At 42.4% G+C, this 20,121-nt stretch overlaps 1 protein-coding gene across 4 annotated transcripts in view; it reads right to left on the bottom strand.

Annotated features, from left to right (window-relative positions):
* The window catches only part of dnai1.2 (dynein, axonemal, intermediate chain 1, paralog 2), a 286,217-nt gene that overhangs the window by 238,613 nt on the left and 27,483 nt on the right, over window positions 1–20,121 (bottom strand). For all 4 annotated transcript variants that reach the window (XM_072573170.1, XM_072573160.1, XM_072573151.1 and 1 more), the window contains one exon: window positions 6,259–6,347. In XM_072573170.1, coding sequence (XP_072429271.1) covers window positions 6,259–6,347 — 89 coding nt within the window. The remainder of the gene's footprint in view (window positions 1–6,258; window positions 6,348–20,121) is intronic.

The following is a 20,121-nucleotide window of genomic DNA, read 5'->3' as shown; positions in this document are numbered from 1 at the left end:
GAATCATTCATCATTTATCCTGTCAAATCCCCCAAGAATCTTGTATGGTACAATAGATTGCATCTCATTCTTCCAAATTACAATTGACTAGGGGCCCAATCTGTTCAACCTGAAGTCATAGGACAGTACCTCCATATCTGGTACCAGCCTACTGAATCTTCTCTGGATTGCCTCCAATGCCAATGTATCTTCTTTTAGATCAGGAGTACAAAATTGTTCATAGTATTCCAACTATGGTCTGACAAGTGCCTTGTGTAGTTTTGAAATAAAATTGCCTTCCCTATTGCCCACTGAAATTAGATGTTATCTTTTTATGATTCATGGATGAGGATTTCCAAATTCCTCTGTTTTGTAGCAGTCTTTCTCTATTTAAATAATATCAATTATCTATTCTTCCTGCCAAAGTGCACACCTTACATGTTTCCACATTATACTCAAACTACCAAGTTTTTGCCCACTCGCTTAGCCTGTTTATATTCCTCAACACTCATTTTTCTCATCCTCATGACTTTCCTTCCCACCTACTTTTGTATCATCCACAAACTTGGCTACAGTACTTTACTTTCATGAAGCAGCCTATTGTGTAGTACCTGATAAAATGCAATCTGAAAATCCAAATAGAGTCAGAATCAGAGACATATAGCATGGAAACAGACCCTTCAGTCCAACTCATCCATGCCGACCAACTTTCCCAAACTAAACTAGTCCCACTTGCCTGTGTTTAGCCTATATCCCTTTAAACCTTTTCCATTCATGTGCCTGTCCAAATGTCTTTTAAATGTTGTAACTGTACCTGCACTGACCAGTTCCTCTGGCAGTTCATTCCACATATGAACTACTGTCGGTGTGCAAAGGTTGCCCCTGAGGCCTTTTAAATCTTTCTCCTTTCACCTTAAAAATATGGCCCCTAGCTTTAAACTCCCCACCCTAGGGAAAAGACCTCTACTATTCACCCTATCTATACTCCTCATGATTTTATAAAGCCCTATAAGGTCACCCTCAACCTCCTACACACCAGCCTAGGAGTCCCAGCCTATCCAGCCTCTCATTATAACTCAAACTCTCCAGTCCCAGCAACATCCAAGTAAATATTTTCTGAACCATCTTGAATTTAATAATATTCATCCTATAGCAGGTGACCAGAACTACACACAATACATCAAAAGGAGCCTCACTAACATCCTGTACAACCTCAGTGCTCACCTGAAGAAATCTTCAACTCTAACAAAGCCATCACTATTTGAGAAGAAAGAAGAAAAATGATTCCAGTTGGAATACTGTGAGAGTATCTTCAAATAAACAGGAGCTTAAAAGCAAACAGAGCCAGTCAGCAACCAACTACTAAAAAGGGAGCAGTACTATTAGTAGTGTTAAAATTACCTCTAGAAGATTAAAACAATGGAAACTTCTGAGAGCGAGCGCCAAATTTGGAAGATCTATCTCACAAACTAGTCAGGCAACAGCTTGATATAGTCACACAGAATGGATTACACACTGCTTCGCCTACTGTTTCCTGCTTGTTACCTCCTCAAAGAATTCTAATAAATTTGCCAGGCATAATTTCTCCTTTGTGAAGCTATGCTTACTTTGCTTGACCATATTATGATTTTCTATATGCTTCACTATTATAATAAATTCTGAAGTTCTCCCAATAACACATATTAAGCCTACTGGTCTATATACATTGGTTTAATGTCTTCTTCCCTTTTAATAGGTAACATTTTGATCCGCTAAGACTTTTCTGGAATATGACGATTCCTGGAAGATAACTACTTTGGCATCCACTGTCACTGCAGCTACTTCTTTTAATAACCTAGGATGCATCCCATCCATTCCAGGTGATTTATCAGTATTTACCCTCATTATTTTCCCTTACACATTTCTTTCTAATGATAGATGCTATTAATGAAAGATATTAATTTCCTCTCCTCCTTTTGCCCCTTGATTATTTAATTATGTAAAATATGTAAGTTTGGAATACTATTCATGTCTTCTACTGTGAAGACTGATGCAAAGTATTTATTCAACTCCTCTATTTCCTTATTATTACCTCAGCCTCATTCCCAAATGTTAACTTTGGCCTCTCTTTTTTCTATATTTAAAGTGTTTGCTGTCCATCTTGATGTTGTGTGCACGTTCAGTCTGAAAGTTTATCTTCTTTTTTTGTATTTTGTTGCTTTTAATCACATCTCTTGCTTGGAACACATTGGCTTAGTGTCTGTAAAATAAATTTCCCCAGCCTTTTGAGATGGGGTCGCAGGTGGTGGAACTACAAAATTGAGGAAGCGACACCAGGATGGCTTGCCAATTATTGGTTTAGCAGAAATTTTCCAAGCTTGGTCTGCAAACAAGGGATTGCCTGCCTGCTTCAAGGAAATCAGCAGCCAATCAGAGTAATTAAGGCCCTACTTAGGGGCCAATTTTCAGATACCTAACAACTTAAATTCATGCCCAGGTGTCCTTGGAGAGGGAACATGCCTTGTCCACCAATGCTGTCGATGCCAACATAGAGAGGTGCGTATCACAGCGGATAGAGTGCTTTATTGACCCTTCCAACTCCATTTTGATGTAGTCCCCTTCCTTATTCCGATTTCTCCTACACCTTTGATGGTCTGCATTGCCCTTTATGGGCTTTGCACATAAATTAATCAGTTCGAAAACACAAATGATTTCCGGGTGGTGATTAATAGATGAAAATAAAATGCGACAGGTGATTTGGCAATGGGAAAAAAACATTCGGTTGTGTGTGACAGTACTTTCATATATTAAAAAAACTAAACCTAGCAACTGTTCATTAACTGTGATTACAGCAGCATAATATAAAGTGTGGAGACTGGCAATGCATTTAGTTAGCATTCCAGTAGTAGGTGACAATGACACCAGACGTGTAGGCTCCATGACCCAGTGAATGACCACAGGAATGGAAAGCCTCAACTATGTTTCACCAGAGGGCCTTTTCTTCCATCTTGATGGCACTGCTGGCTTCAAACTTCTTTAATGGTGACCTCTCTGTGGATAATTAAGACCTACCTCTCCCAGTGTGCCTGCCAGTGTAACATAGCTGTGGGCTCTCTGATTGAACCTCCAGCCTCAGAAATAGGATGGCAAGCTTGTAGGTAGCCTGTTGGAAGGTTATATCAGCAAATATGCTGATGACATGGGAATAATCAGGATACCATTTTGGTACAACAAGATTCTAATGCCAAGGAAATTCAACCCTTTGAACTGAAATTCAAATACAAGAGTCTCTGACTTGTATTTGATCTGCCTGACCCAAACAAGGAGAAATATAAGGATGGTTTTCTTTAGTGTACAGTCAGGCCTCAGAAAAAAAGCACAGAAGTACCAAGGGGAGAGTGTGTAACTATTAGTAATTGACTAGTTATGGGAAACCAAGGGCAGAGGGGTCCAGACCAACAGGGATGATGTATTTGCTATCTGTGGATAAGGATGTACACTATGAGGTGAAAACCAGAATGTCCTCCATGTGACAAGGGAACAAAAGTCAGTCCAAGGTGTGGAACAAAGTAGAAGGAGAACAGAAAGTCTGCAGTCATCGGAAACTTAACAGTTAGGGAATAGACAGCATATTCTGCAATCCCCTCGAGACTGATTACTAAACTTTGTGATCTCGGACTAAGCCCCATCTCTGCAACTGGATCCTCAGTTTCCTGACCGACAGTCCACAATCAGTGAAGAGTGGGAACAATATTTCATCTTCACTAACACTCAACACTGGAGTCCCCCCACGGGTGCGTACTTAGCCCCCTACTGTACTCAATGTATAGCCATGACTGCGTCATCAAGTACCATTTACAAGTTTGCTAATGTTGCCACCATAGTTGGTCGAATCTCAGATAGCGACGAAACAGACTACAGATGGAAGACCTGGAAAAATGGTGCACTGAGAACAACCTAGCTCTCAATGTTGGCAAAACCAAGGAACTCATTATTGACTTTTGGTGGGATGTTACTTATGCCCCCTTGCACATTAACAGCACAGAGGTGGAATGAGTGGAGAGTGTCAAGGTCCTGGGAATGGTCATCCACAACAAGCTTTCTTGGACTCTTCACTCGGACGCACTGATTACAAAGGCCTAACAGCGTCTCTTCTTCCTCCGGCAGCTGAGGAAATTTGGCATGACGGCAAATACCCTTGCCAGCTTTTATAGGTGCACCGCCGAGAGCATTCTGTCTGGATGTGTGACTACTTGGTATGGCATTCAAGATCGGAGATGGTTAAAGAGACTGATGAACTCGGCCCTGACAATCACAAAGGCCAACCTCCCATCGATAGAATCCATCTACCAGGCCCGCTGTCAAGGAAAGACCACCAGCATTCTCAAAGCTCCATCCCACCCTGGCAATGTTTTTTCTACAACCTCTTCCATCAGGAAGAAGGCACAGAAATATGAACACACGCACCAGCCGGTTTCATAACAGTTTCTACCCTCTTGTTGTTAGAATACTGAATGGACTCACAAACTCTAAACATTCGCCTGTACCTGTGTTTTTGTTTTGCTGCTGTTTACCTATTATTTATTTATCTATTATTTACTTATCTATGCTATTTAACTATGTGGTCTGCCTGTATTGCTCACAAGACAAAGCTTTTCACTGTGCTTCGGTACATGTGACAATAAATTCAATTCAATTCAATCATGACTGAGAATCCAGAAGTGTCTTTTGTCTGCTTGGTGTAAATGGCACTTGGAGCAACTGGAGATGAACTTAGATAGGGAAACATAGCAGTATAAAAAATAGGAGTAGGTTCTTCAGATTATCAAGCCCATTCAACATGATCATGGCTATTCCTCTAACCTGGTATCTTATTTTCACTGTCTCATCAAACTCTTTGACAATTTTAACCTTTGGAAATCTAGCTAATTCTTAAATATACTCAGTGACAGTTTCCACAGCATTCTATGGTAAAGAGTCCTGTGGGTCCACCACTTTCAGTGTGAAGAAATTTCTCCTCATCAAAGGATGTACACTATGAGGCGAAAACCAGAATGCTTTCCATGTGACAAGAGAACAAAAGTCAGTCCAAGGTGTGGAACAAAGTAGAATGAGAATAGAAAGTCTGTAGTCATTGGAAACTTAACAGTTAGGGAGTAGACAGCATATTCTGCAATCCCCTCAAGACTGATTACTAAACTTAGTGATCTCGGACTAAGCCCCACCTCTGCAATGGGATCCTCAGTTTCCTGACCCACAGGCCACAATTACTGAAGATTGGGGACAATATTTCATCCTCACTAATACTCAACATTGGAGCCCTGTACCGCCCTTTGGTGTGGCACGGTGGCTCAGTGGTTAGGACTGTTGCTTCATGGCACCAGGAATCTGGGTTCGATCCCTGCCTTGAGTGACTGATTATGGAGTTTGCACATTCTCCCCATGTCTGTGTGGGTTCCTCCAAGAGCTCTGGTTTTCTCCCACAGTCCAAAGATGTGTAGGTTCGGTGAATTGGCCATAGCATTAGTCAGGGGTAAATATGGGGTAAGGGAATGGGTCTACGTGAGTTACTATTCGGGGGGTCTGTGTGGACTTGTTGCGCTGAATGGCCTGTTTCCACACTGTAGGGAATCTAATTTAAACTGAGACCGTGTTACATTGCTCTGGATATCCTAGCCAGAGGAACTATAATCCCTAAATTCAGTCTGACCAGCTCTGCCAGAATTTTATGTGTCAATGACATCCTTCCTTATTCTTTTAAACTAGGCTGGCTGCCCAATCTGTTCTCATTCAATAAATCTGCTCGCACAGGAACCAGTGGAATTTTCAATGGCAGTTATATATTTTCTAAGACAAGGAGTTCAAAACGCATAAAACACTCCTGGTGTGGCCTCACCAAGGTCTTAAACTGCAGTACTCATCTGGCTGATTAATGTCCTCTTCAGAAAAGGAACATTATTCATCCTTAAATCATCAGGCCTACCTGTGATACCAGATCCACATCAACGTAGTTGAGTCTTAACTGCCCTACTACAGACCATTCAGTTCAAAGGCAACTGGTTGGAGAGCAAATGTTGGCCTCATCTGCAATACCTACATGCCTTGAAAGATTTTTAAAAATTGAGAATTGAGCAAATTTCTGGAATTTCTCATTCATTTTGTTTTTCTCGTCCCCAACTTGCACCCAGATTGCTAGCTCTCTCAAGCGAGTATGCACTCTTATGCTGATGCTTGTAACAGATCTTTACCATCCATTGTATGGGTTTCTGCAAATAGGTTGTTCAGATTACATGCATGTACCTTTGCATCAGGGAGTTCTTCCTCTTCTGTATCCATTTTCTCTGCACTTTCAGATGGAAGAGGTGCACTAATATCTTCAGCATCACTCTCTGGATAATGGAATGCGAAAGGGCATAATATTATGGTTTAACTACAAAGACACCCAAAATAGTGACACCCACATCCCATGAACAAATGAAATAAAGGAAAATATATTTGAAAATGCATTTCTTAGACTTCATTATTGAGAATACAAGTAAAATCCCAGAAATAGCTGTGAATATGGAAGTGGGAGGGAGGAACTCAAGAAAATTATAATCACCAAGGAAGTGGTATTGAGCAAATTGCTGGATCTGTGGCTTAGAAGTGCCTAGTTCTTGATGGATATCATCCTTAGGTTTTCAAAGAAGTGGCAAGTGAGAGTGAGTTGATGTGTTGGCTTTGATATTTTAAACTTCCCTGGATTTTAAGAGGGTTTCATTTCATTGCAACATGATGTACGTAATTCCATTATTCAGTAAAGGAGGAATAAACAAAGCAGGGAACTTTCGGCCAGTTAGCTTAACATCTGTCATAGGAAGAACGTAACTAATAGGTTATAGAATGACACTTGCTATAGATGAAGATAATCAGGCAGGGTAAACATGGTTTTCTGAAAGGGAAATCAGATTAACAAATGTATTATTATTCTTACGGTTATACAGTCATAGAGTATGCAGGACGGAAACAGGCCTTTCAGCCCAACTCGCTCATGCGACCAGATTTCCTAAACTGAATTAGTCCCATTTGGCGTATATCCCTCTAAACCTTCCTGTCCACGCACCTGTCCAAATGTCTTTTAAATGTTGTAACTGTACCTGCCTCTACCACTTCCTTGGCAGCTCGTTCCATATGTGCACCATCCTTTGTGTGTAAAATATGCCCCTCAAGTCCCTTTTAAATCTTTCTCCTCCCACCTTAAACCTATATCCTCTAAGTCTAGACTCCCCAACTCTGGGAAAAAGGCCTCGGCAATTTACCTTATTGATTTCTTTATTTACTGCCACGCTTATTTTGTTACAAAACTCTCCAGTGCCATCTTAAAACACAGAAAAAAAAACAAAACATAGAATATAAAACAAGAAAAATAAAGAAAAAGTATTCAATTTTACAGTTCTTCTTGTTAACTCCTCCACCATGAGTCCCATTCACCATGCTGCTGCCATTGGAACGAGATTCACCACTCTTTGGTGCCATCTCAACTCCACCAGTGCCCTTGCCATTATGAATCTGTGCTGGACCTTGCCAATGTAGCCTCCACTGATGCCACCGGGTACCACACTGGCCCAAACTCGACTCCGCTGCTGCCATGAGTCCGCTTTGGACACACCTCATCAATGCAGCCACTGTCGATGGTTCTCATACTGAGCCCAAACTTGCCCTCAGCCTCTTACACTGCAGGGAAAAAAGTACCAACCTAGCCAGCCTCTCCGTTTAACTCAAATCTTCCAGTCTGGATAGTATCCTTGTAAATCATATGAGCCATAAAGCATGAAAATGGACCCTTCAGCCCTACATGTCTATGCCAACCAGGTTTCCTAAACTGAACTAGATAATTCGCCTGTATTTTGCCCATATCCTGACAAAGCCAAGGAATTAAAGGAGGACACTCTCCACTGATGGGAATCCCACCTGACACAAGCAGGATTCTTAATAATTCAAGATGGAGGATGGAAAAAAAAACTTGTGGCTGTAACAGCTGCTCTTTTTTGGGGGTATTTTAGGTGTTGGAGGTGATTTCCTTGGATTCCAGGAGAAGCAATTACTGTTTTATATACTGTTGCATTGTTTTGGACTTTTTGGGGGAAAAATGATCAAAACAATGGCACTTTAAAAAGGATGAAGACAGACAAAGACAGTGGTCAGAGAAAGAAACCTACACTGCTGTCTGACACACAGTGAATCTGCACAGTTACTGCCTTTGCTGTTTGAGTTCAAGTATCTCTGGACACCAGAGTACTTCAAGGAAAAATTAATGAACAGTGAAATTTACAGCTGACCTTGGAGGAACTTGTGTAGGAGAGCTCACACAACAGAAATAGATAAGAGCATAGTTTTTAAGTGTAACCTTGCTGTAAATCTACAATAGTAAGTAGAGTGGGTTCTTTCTTGATGATATGTTTTATTGATTAAATTTTAAAAATATAAACTGTAAGAACTAAGTTAGCCGAGAGTACTTTTAGAGCTGTAAGTCTGGTTTTATTTTCTGCATCTGTAGATTGTGAAGGACCAAAGTTGGCCTTTAATAGAGTAATGTGCTTTTCCTATCAGATGTAGGAGATTAGGGAAAGTTTCCATGTTACTGATGATTATGTCTGCAGGAAGTGTGTTTGGTTGCAAATCCTATCATATCGCATGGATCGGCTGAAGCGCAAGTTAGAAGCTTACAGGAGCTTGGGGGTGTGATGGATGGCAGTTAGAGGAAGGGAGAAAAGTTGCAGATATAGTCAGGTAGATGGGTTAACTCCAGGAAAGGTAGGAGAGGGAGGCAGGTAATGCAGGAGTCTCCTGTGGCTATCCCCATCTCAAACAAGTATGCTGTTTTGGAAAATTTCGGGGATGATGGAATCTCAGGGAAACATAGCACGATCAACCAGGCTTCTGGTACTGAGAATGGCTGTAATGTAATGAGGGGTTCATCAGATTCCAAGCGATCGATTGTGATAGGGAACTCTTTAGTCAGAGGCACAGACAGACGTTTCTGCGGCCGGCAGCAAGAAATAAAAATGGTGTGATGCCTCCCTGGTAACAAAGTCAAGGACATCTTGGATAGAGCGCAGAATGTTCTCAAAGGGGAGTGGGACCAGCAGAATGTCATTGTACACATTGGAACTAATGACACAGGAAGGGAAAAGGATGAGATTCTGAAGAGCAAATGTGGAAAGTTAGGCAGGAATTACAAAGGAGGTCCTCGAGAGTAGTAATACCTAGATTATTCCCAGTGCTACAAGCAAATGAGGGCAGCAATAGGAGAATAGAGCAGATGAATGCGTGGCTGAGGAGTTGGTGCAGGGGAGATGGGTTCATATTTTTGGATTATTGACGTCTCTTCTAGTGTAGAAGTGACCTGCACAAGAAGGACAGTTTGCACCTGAATTGGAAGGGGACTAATATACTGGAAAGAAGATTTGTTAGGGCTGCTGGGGAGGATTTAAACGAGTAGGGAGGGGTGTGGGACCCAGGGAGATAGTGAGGAAAGAGATCAATCTGAGACTGGTACAGTTGGGAAAAGGAGTCACACAGTCAGGGCAGGCAGGAACAAAGCAGAGAACAAGGTAGGACTGATAAATTAAACTGCATTTACTTCAATGCAAAAGGCCTAACAGCGAGGGCAGATGAACTCAGGGCATGGTTAGGAACATGGGACTATGATGTCATAGCAATTACAGAGACATGGCTCAGGGATGGACAGGGATGGCAGTTTGATGTTCCAGGATACAAATGCTATAGGAAGGACAGAAAGGGGGGGGCAAGAGAGGAGGTGGAGTGGGGCTTTTGATAAGGGATAGCATTACGGCTGTACTTAGGGAGGATATTCCTGGGAATGTATCCAGGGAAGTTATTTGAGTGGAACTGAGAAATAAGAAAGGAATTATCACCTTATTGGGATGGTATTATGGACCCCTCAACAGTCAGCAGGAAATTGAGAAACTAATTTGTGAGGAGATCTCAGTGATCTGTAGGAATAATAGGTGGTTATGGTAGGGCATTTTAACTTTCCAAACATAGACTGGGACTGCCATTGTGTTAAGAGTTTAGATGGAGAGGAATTTGCTAAGTGTGTACAAGACAATTTTCTGATTTAGTGTGTGAATGTACCTACTACAGAAGATACAAACCTTGACTTACTCTTGTGAAATAAGGCAGGGCAGGTAACTGAGATGTCAGTGGGAGCGCACTTTGGGCCCAGCGACCATAGTTCTATTAGTTTTAAAATAATGATGGAAAAGGATAGACCAGACCTAAAAGCTGAAGTTCTAAATTGAAGAAAGGCCAATTTTGACGGTATTAGGCAAGAACTTTCAAAAGTTGTTTGGGGAGCAGATTTTTGCAGGTAAAGGGACACCTGGAAAATGAGAAGACTTCAAAAATGAGATAACAGGAGTCCAGAGAAAGTATATTCCTGTTAGAGCGCAAGAAAGGCTGGTAGGTGTAGCGAGTGCTGGATGACGAAATAAATTGAGGTTTTAGTTAAGAAAAAGAAGGAAGCATATGTCAGGTCAAATGAATCCTTAGAAGAGTATAAAGGCAGTAGCAGTATACTTAAGAGGGAAAGCAGGAGGGCAAAAAGGGGACATGAGATAACTTTGGCAAATAGGGTTAAGGAGAATCCAAAGGGATTCTATAAATACATTAAGGGCAAAAAAATAAATAGGGAGAGAATAGCACCCCTCAAAGATCAGCAAGGTAGCCTTTGTGTGAAACTGTAGGGGACGTGGTGCAGGGGTTTACTGTGGAGAAGGACATGGAAGATACAGAATTGGGAAATAGATGGTGAATTTTGAAAAATGTCCATATTATAGAGGAGGAGGTGCTGGATGTCTTAAATGCATAAAGGTGAATCAATCCCCAGGTGTGCCCTGGAACTCTGCTGGAAGCTAAGGAAGTAATTACTGGGCCCTTTGTTAAGATAGTTGTATTATCGCTAGTCATAGGTGAGGTGCTGGAAGACTGGAGCTTGGCTAATGTAGTGCCACTATTTAAGAAAGGTGATAAGGACAAGCCAGGGAACTATAGACAGGTAAACCTGGCATCAGTGGTGGCAAGTTGTTGGATGGAATCCTGAGGGACATGATTTACATGTATTTAAAAGACAAGGACTGATTAGGGATAGTTAACATGGCTTTGTGCATAGGAAGAAGTAACAAAGAGGATTAATGAGGGCTGAGTGGTGGATGTGATCTGCATGGACTTCAGTAAGATGTTTGACAAGGTTCCTCATGGTAGACTGGTTAGCAAGGTTAGATTTCATGGAATACAGGAAGAACTAGCCATTTGGATATAGAACTGGCTCAAAGGTAGGTGGTGGTGGAGGGTTGCCTTTCAGACTGAAGGCCTGATGTGTCACAAGGATTGGTGCTGGGTCCACTTTTCGTCATTTATATATATGATTTGGATGTGAAGATAGGAGGTATGGTCATAGTAGGTTTGCAGATGACATCAAAATTGGAGGTGTAGTGGACAGCAAAGGTCACCTCAGAGTACAAAAGGATCTTGATCAGATGGGCCAATGGGCTGAGGAGTGGCAGATGGAATTCAATTTAGATAAATGTGAGGTGCTGCATTTTGGAAAGGCAAATCAAGGCAGGACTTATACAGTTAATGGTAAGGTCCTGGGGAATGTTACTGAACAAAGAGACCTTGGAGTGCAGGTTCATAGTTCATTGCAAATGGAGTTGTAGGTAGGTAGGATAGTGAAGAAGGCATTTGGTTTGCTTTCCTTTATTGGTTAGTGAGTTTAATATAGGAGCTGCGGCTGTACAGGACATTGATTAGACCACTTTTGGAATACTGTGTACAATTCTGCTCTCCCACATATAGGAAAGCTGTTGTGAAACTCAAAAGGGTTCAGAAAAGGTTTACAAGGATGTTGCCAAGGTTGGAGTATTTGAGCTATTGGGGGAGGTTGAATAGGCTGGGGCTGTTTTCCCTGGAATATAAGAGGCTGAGGGGTGACCTTAAAGAGGATTATAAAATCATGAGGGGCATGGATAGGGTAAATAGAGAAGGTTTTTTTTCCCTAAGATGGGAGAGTCTAGAACTAGAGGGCATAGGTTTAGGTGAGAGGGGAAAAATTTAAAAGGGATGTAAGGAGCACCTTTTTCACGCAGAGGAAACTGTATGTATGGAATGAGTTGCCTGAAAAAGTGGTGGAGGCTGGTACAATTACAACTTTTAAAAGGCATCCTGAGGGGTATATGAATAGGAAAGGATATGAGGGATATGGGCCAAGTGCTGGCAAATGGGATTAGATTAGGTTAGGATATCCGGTTGGCATGGATGAGTTGGACCAAAGGATCTGTTCCCGTGCTGTACATCTCTGACTCCATGACTCTAAATGAAAATGGAGTCTTCTGAAGATGAAGGTCAGGGTAGGGATGTTCACTAATGACTGCACAATGTTCAGTACCATTCGCAATCCTCAGATACTGAAGCATCATGTCCCAAAGCAGCAAGACCTCCGAACAGCGTTCAGGCTGATAAGTCACAAGCAATGTAATGACCTTCTCCAACAAGAAAGATCCAACCATCATACTTACATTCAAAGATATTACCATCGCCGAATGCCCATTATCAATAAAATAAAAACTGAAAGAACGGCAGATGCTGTAAGTCAGAAACATAAACAGAAATTGCTCGAAAAACTTAGCAGATCTGGCAGTATCTGTGGAGAGAAATTAGAGTTAACGTTTCGGGTTCAGTGACCCTTTTGCTTTTAATGCAAAAGTTCGGGTCAGGAGAGGGGGTAAGGAGTAAATGGTAGATGGAGACAGAGCCCAAGGGGAGGGAAGAGCAGTTGGACAGAAAAAGAAGTGGATAACAGTCAGCCTCGGAGAATGAATAGCTATTATTGAGGACAATTAGTGTTAACAATAGGTGGTGTGTAATCGCAGACTTTGTGATGGCAAGACCTGGTGTGTGGGGTAAGGACATGGGAGAAGGTGCCTCAAGCCCTAAAATTGTTGAACTCAATACTGAGTCCAGAAGACTGTAGAGTTCCCAAGTGGAAAATAAGGTGCTGTGTTTCTAGCTTGTGCTGAGCTGCAAGAGAGCACTGCAGCAAGTCTGAGACAGGGAATGGTCAGGGAACAAGGTGGTGTGTTGAAGTGGCAGGCAACTCTATGTTTTCTGTGGAGAGAACAGAGGTGTTTTGTAAAGCAGTCACCCAGTCTATGCCCACCCACCCAAATAATTGTTGCAGCGTATTTTACATAGATAGTACACATTGCTGTTACTGTGTTTGAGTGGTGAGGAGTGAATAATTGAAGACGTGTAATTAAATTGATGCATTACATCTGATACATTTTCAAAGAATCATAGAATCCCCACATTGTGAAAACAGGCCCTTCGGCTCAAAACGTCCATACCTAACGACTGAAGAGTATCCCAACCAGATTTATTCTCCTATCCTATTACTCTACATTTCCACTGACTAATGCACATAGGCTACATATTCCTGGACACTACGGGGCAATTTAGCATGGCCAATTCACCTAACCTGCATATCTTTGGACTGTGGGACGTAACTGGAGCACCCGGAGGAAACCCACGCAGACACAGGGAGAATGTGCAAACTCCACACAGATAGTCACTCGAGGCTGGAATTGAACCCGAGTCCCTGGAGCTGTGAGGCAGCAGTGTTAACCAATGAGCCATCATGTCACCGACACCACAACTGTTCTGCTCTTGTGCTTGTAGTCTCTGTATACTCCACAAACTGATGTTTAATAGAGTCAAACAGCACAGAATCAGACCCTTTGGTCCTACAATCCATGCTGACCATAGACTCAAACAAAACTAGCCCCACATGCCTGTACTTGGCCCATATCCCTCCAAATATTTCTTATTCATCCACTTATCTAAATGTTTTTTAAACATTGTAATTCTACTTCCTCTGGAAGTTCATTCCACACACGAACCACTGTGTGTGCAAAACAGTTGCCTCTGATGTCTTCTTTAAATCTTGCTCCTCTCGCCTTAAAATATGCCCCCTCATCTTGAGATTCCCTACTCTAGAAAAAGGACACCTGGAACTCATCTTATCTATTCACTTCATGATTTTATAAATCACGATCACCCTTCAAGCTCCTGTGAAAAAGTTCCAGTCTCTCCTTATAACTTAAACCTTCCAATCCTGGCAACATCCTGATAAATCTCTTCTGAACTCTCTCCAGCTTGATACCATCCTTCCTATAACAGGACGTCTAGAACTGGACACCGTATTCCAGAAGAGGCCTCACCAATGTCATGTACAACCTGAATATAACATCCCAACTCCTATACCCAAAGGTCTGAGCAATGAAGGCAAGTGTGTTAAATACCTTCTTAACCACCCTATCTATATGTGATGCAAATTTCAAAGAATTATGTTCCTGAACTCTTACAAAATTACCCAGGGCTCAACTATAAACTGTATACAGAGGAAGTGAGGTCTGCAGATGCTGGAAATCAGAGTCGAGAGTGTGTTGCTGGAACAGCACAGCAGGTCAGGCAGCATCCGAGGAGCAGGGGAATCGACGTTTCGGGCCGGAGCCCTTCATCAGGAATGACTGATGAAGGGCTCCGGCGCAAAGCTCTGTTTCTCCCGCTCCTCAGATGCTTCTTGACCTGCTGTGCTTTTCCAGCAACACATTCTCAACTGTTAACTGCTACCCTTGTTTTACCAAAATGCATACCTTGCATTTATCCAAATTAAGTTCCATCTGTCACTCTTCAGCCCATTGACCCAATTGAACAAGATCTCTATAATCTTAAATATCCTTTCTTACTGTCCACTATACCACCAATGCTGATGTCACCTACAAACCTATAACTATGCCTTCTATATTCTCATCTAAATCATTTACATAAATTTCAAACAAACGTGGACCCAGCTCCGATCCCTGTGGAACACTGCTGGTCACAGACCTCCAGTCTGAAAAACAACCCTCCACCATTATTCTCTGCCTCGTCATTAAACCAATCTTGTATCCAATTGGTAAACGTATCCTGAGTCCTATATGATCGAACTTTACTAATTAGTCTACCATGTCAAAGGCTCTGCTCTCATCAATCTACTTGGTTACTTCCTCAAAAAATTCAATCAAGTTTGTGAGACACAATTTTCCTCACACAAAACTATGCTGACTATCCCTAATCATTCCTTGCCTCTCCAAATGCATATAAGTCTTATCTTTCAGAATCACTTCCAAAAGCTTGCCTCCCACCAAAGTCAAACTCGCAGGTCTATAGTTCCCAGGCTTCTCCTGACATCTCTTCTTAAACAAAGGCACAACATTAGCCGCTCTCTAATTGTCCAGCACTTGCCTGTAGTTATGGATAATATAAATGTTTTTGTACAGGGTCCCACAATTTCTACCTCTGATACAGACAACACAAAATAAAACCAAGAACAGTGGATGCTGGAAATCTAAAACAAAAATGGAAACTGCAGGAGAAATCAGCAGGTCTGGCAGCATCTGTGTACAGAGAAACAGAATTAACCCGTTCTGAGGAAAGGTCAGTGGACCCAAAATGTTGACTCTGCTTGCTCTCCACACGTGCAGCCGGACCTATGGAGTTTCTCTAGCAGTTTAGTAAAAAAAACAATCCGGCTTCATCCAAAAACATGTATTTGCACTGTTGGTTCAGCAAAGCTGGGTTGATAGCTCTTTGAGTTACAGAATATGACTCATCGTGATAACCAATAAATCAATGTATTTCTGATTCCAGTAACAATGTGTGGTCATAGTTTCTGTATTGGTAGAACTGTCTTCTTGATTGTGTGGCTACCAGAGTCGTTGTACAGTGATGCATCCTAGTGCAAAAGTAAATGGGTCGTACGTTACTCTAAATTGTGCAGCAGTACAAAATGTCCAATTTCTCCTCTCTGGCAGCATCTAAGGAGCAGAAAAATCGACGTTTCAGGGAAAAGCCCTTCATCAGGAATGAGGCAGGAAGCCTCCGGGGTGGAGAGATAAATGGGAGGGGGGGTGGGGCTGTGGGGCTGGGGAGAAGAGTACAATAAGTGGGTGGAGGTGCACACCTATTGCATTCTTAGCTACCTTCTCTCCAGCCACACACCCCTCCCATTTATCTCGCTACACCAGAGGCTCCCTGCCTCATTCCTGATGAAGTGCTTTTGCCCGAAACGTCGATTTTCCTGCTCCTAGGATGCTGCCTGACCTGCTGTGCTTTTCCAGCACCACTCTAATCTTGAGAAGGTAGTGGTAAGACAGTTTCATGAACAATATAAGCCTATCTGGTTAATGGTGCACTGTTTGCAAGGAAGTTTCAGGTCTTTGACCTAATGGCAGTGGAAGACCAGTGATACAGTTGCTGGTCAGGATTTTGTATAACTTGGATAACCTGTTAACTTTGTATAACAGGTGATGGTGTTTCATTGCATCTGCTGCCCTTGCCCTTCAGATATTGAAGTTATGGATTTGAAAGTTGCTGTTAGAGTTTGCAGGTAAATTATTGCAATGTATTTTGTAGATGGTACACACTGCTACAACTGCACATTAATGATAAAAGGAGTGCATGCCTAAGCGACTCCGATCAACAAGTTGGTTTACCCTAGAAGATGTAGAGCTGTGTTTGGAGCTACATTCATTCAAATAAGAGTATTTCATCACACTTATGGCTTGTAAATGGCAGGTCAATGAACTCTCAAGGCAAGTGGCACTGAGCATGAAATTATGGCTTGGCAGCGAAGTTCACAGTCCATTGAAAGACACTTGAAAAAGAAAGCTGAGTGGCAATTTTAAACAACTCTATGGCTTTGGGAAGCAAGGAAGTGAGTTACTTGACATAAAATTCCCAATTTTTAATCTGTTTTTGTAGATGTAGTATTTAAATACTGATCCTGTTAAATTGCTGGTCAATAGTAACTATCAGAATGTTGATACTGTTGCATGTGAAAAGGAGGTTGTTATATTCTCCCTTGTTTAAGGCAGTCATTACCAGGCATGTGCACAACATGAATGTTTCTCACCACTGATGAATCCAAGCCTGAATGCTACCCAGCTTTTGCTGTATGTGGGAATGGTCTGCTTCATTATCTGAGGATTACAAAAGAAACTACAAACTGTGCAATCATTTCTTCTAGCTTTTATGATGGAGAGAATGTCATTGATAAGGGGCTAAATGATGATTTATTGTCCCTTGCATGCTACAATGAACAGGGTAAAACACACTGAAAAGTTTCAACTGTCACTACAATCTGGTGCCATTCCAATACTTCAAGAATTAAAAGAATAAAAAGACAACATTGAAAGAAAGTCCATCTTTGTTCCACTGCCCCCAACATGAGTCCCAAGCTCTGAGGTGACTGACCAACGACATCCGTGCCACCATCAGCATGGACCCACCACCATTCGAGTCACCACTCTTCAGGCACCATCATCTCATCACTGGGCCAACTCTGCTAATGAGCCACTAATGCCAGAACCACACACATCCTGCAACCAGGAATCTCTGGCTCTGCTCCACTGCTGTCACGCCGGCAACCAGGGGACCCTAGCTCTAGGCCTATGAGAACTAGGAGGTGCCATCACGACCATGCTGATAATCAGGAGTCCCCTCTCCGGGTTTAACAGCAACCAGGAGTACTTGGCTCTGCTGAGGTCACCGCCTCACCGATACCTGGAATCCCCAATTTGGGCATACTACATGACCACCACTTCAGCAGCTGCCTCACTGATATCTGGAATCCCCACTCCAGGCATACCACAACCAGGAATCCCTGGTTCCGCCGCCAGGCCAGGTGCCTACCTCGCCAAGAGTCCCAGTACGGCTGCTTCCCTCTGCAATGTCACCTCCTCTGCTGCTGCAGACAGAAAGATGACGAAGAAAAAGATAAAGAAAGAAGACAAAAAGGAAAGAATGGAGGAAGCAACCATCCAGAGTGGATGGGCCCTACCTTGCCAGTGCCACCATCTTGGGAGTATGGTTTAGCACAGGACACTGTACAGAGGAAATACTGAAGGAATTTCCTGGGGCTCAGAAAGCTGGCTTCAAACTGCCATAACTATCTTTTTTTATGCCTGCAGAAAGAGACATTAATATATCTGGGGAATGGCACGATGATATAATAGGACAGTAATCAGTTCGGGTTCTGAATAAGAGTCATATCAGACCCATGTTAGAACTGCTGAATTTCTTCAGCACTGATCTCAAACACTTTTGCGATCTGTGCAATGCCTCTTTCTCTTTCATTGTGTCAGCTGCTCCAGCTCTCTGCTAGCTTCTTTACTGTTCCTCCTCTTCTGACCATGGAGGCAGCCTCATGAGACTACCTCCAACTACGTTCAAACTTTTTCTCAAGCAATCAACTGCAGTGTAATATGCTGTTCTTTGGATACAAAGTACATTTTCCTGTGTGGCAAATTATCCTATAAAATAGATGGAAGCCAGCAGTTTGATTTAAGATTAGATTAGATTAGATTACGTAGATTAGATTACGTACAGTGTGGAAACAGGCCCTTCGGCCCAACAAGTCCACACCGCCCCGCCGAAGCGCAACCCACCTACATCTACCCCTTACCTAACACTGCGGGCAATTAAGCATGGCCAATTCACCTGACCTGCACATCTTTGGACTGTGGGAGGAAACCGGAGCACCCGGTGGAAACCCACGCAGACACGGGGAGAACGTGCAAACTCCACACAGTCAGTCGCCCGAGGCGGGAATTGAACCCGGGTCTCTGGCGCTGTGAGGCAGCAGTACTAACCACTGTGCCACCGTGCCACCCTAACAAAAAAGATTTCAGTAATTTCTTTAAATCAAGGTAGCATGGTGTCCTTTCTTCAATTAGCTCAGTGTTCATGAACAAGTTCATCACTGCAGGTCAGACAGTGGGGCATACCAAAATCAAAGAAACTAAGTAAAGTCTTTATTCCCATAAGGACTTCTTTAATGGCTCCTGAAGCAGATTATAGAGAAGTGGTTCACACTTCAATTTTGAACCAACCAAACATTTCCTGCCCACCATGCTTGCTGATTAGGAGGGTTTTTAGTGCTCAACACAGGTGTTCTGTTCTCAAACATTTGGAACATAAAATCTAATTTTGCATTGATATGAATAATAGTGTCAAAAAGCTAAATTTTTAATTTTTCAGGAGCTTCAATTGCCTGTGGTGAAGTGATCATGTAGTGGTCATATCAGGGCCTGGTATTGAATAGGTGACTCCAGTTTTCCCATTTAATGCTGATTTAATTAAAAATGAAGACAATTAAATCATCTGTTCCATTGAAAATTGTTCTGAATCTCTGATTCCAGTGCATCCATTCTAATGTTGTTTTGCCTTGTTGTAGTGAATTCACTTTTTCTTAAAAAAAAAGGACATTAGATGTTAGAAAACAGAAAAATATTAAACCTTTCAAGAAATGTCACCATTTAAGTCACTGTTCAAAATTCAATCTGATCCTATACATCTTGTGTCTCCTTATGTGATACAAATCTCTCCATAAAATTTGAATTTGATTAAATCTTTTTCAGATGCTTCAATCAAATCCATTAACACAGCACTAGGTGGCAGTAATGTCTCTAAGTAGACTGTTATCTTTTAAAGGTAAAAACAGGGTAAAAACAATGACTGCAGATGCAGGAAACCAGATTCTGGATTACTGGTGCTGGAAGAGCACAGCAGTTCAGGCAGCATCCGAGGAGCAGTAAAATCGACGTTTTGAGCAAAAGCCCTTCATCAGAAATAAAGGCAGAGAGCCTGAAGCGTGGAGAGATAAGCTAGAGGAGGGTGGGGGTGGGGAGAAAGTAGCATAGAGTACAATGGGCGAGTGGGGGAGGGGATGAAGGTGATAGGTCAGGGAGGAGGGTGGAGTGGATAGGTGGAAAAGAAGATAGGCAGGTAGGACAAGTCATGGGTCAGTGCTGAGCTGGAAGTTTGGAACGAGGGTGAGGTGAGGGAAGGGGAAATGAGGAAACTGGTGAAGTCCACATTGATGCCCTGGGGTTGAAGTGTTCCGAGGCAGAAGATGAGGCATTCTTCCTCCAGGCGTCTGGTGGTAAGGGAGAAGCGGTGAAGGAGGCCCAGGACCTCCATGTCCTCGGCAGAATGGGAGGGGGAGTTGAAATGTTGGCCACAGGGCGGTGTGGTTGATTGGTGTGGGTGTCCCAGAGATGT

This window comes from Chiloscyllium punctatum, chromosome 1 (genome assembly GCF_047496795.1).
Source record: "Chiloscyllium punctatum isolate Juve2018m chromosome 1, sChiPun1.3, whole genome shotgun sequence".
Classification (NCBI taxonomy): domain Eukaryota; kingdom Metazoa; phylum Chordata; class Chondrichthyes; order Orectolobiformes; family Hemiscylliidae; genus Chiloscyllium; species Chiloscyllium punctatum.
The sequence above is the reverse complement of the archived record's forward strand: the minus strand, read 5'-3'. Positions and strand labels throughout refer to the sequence as shown.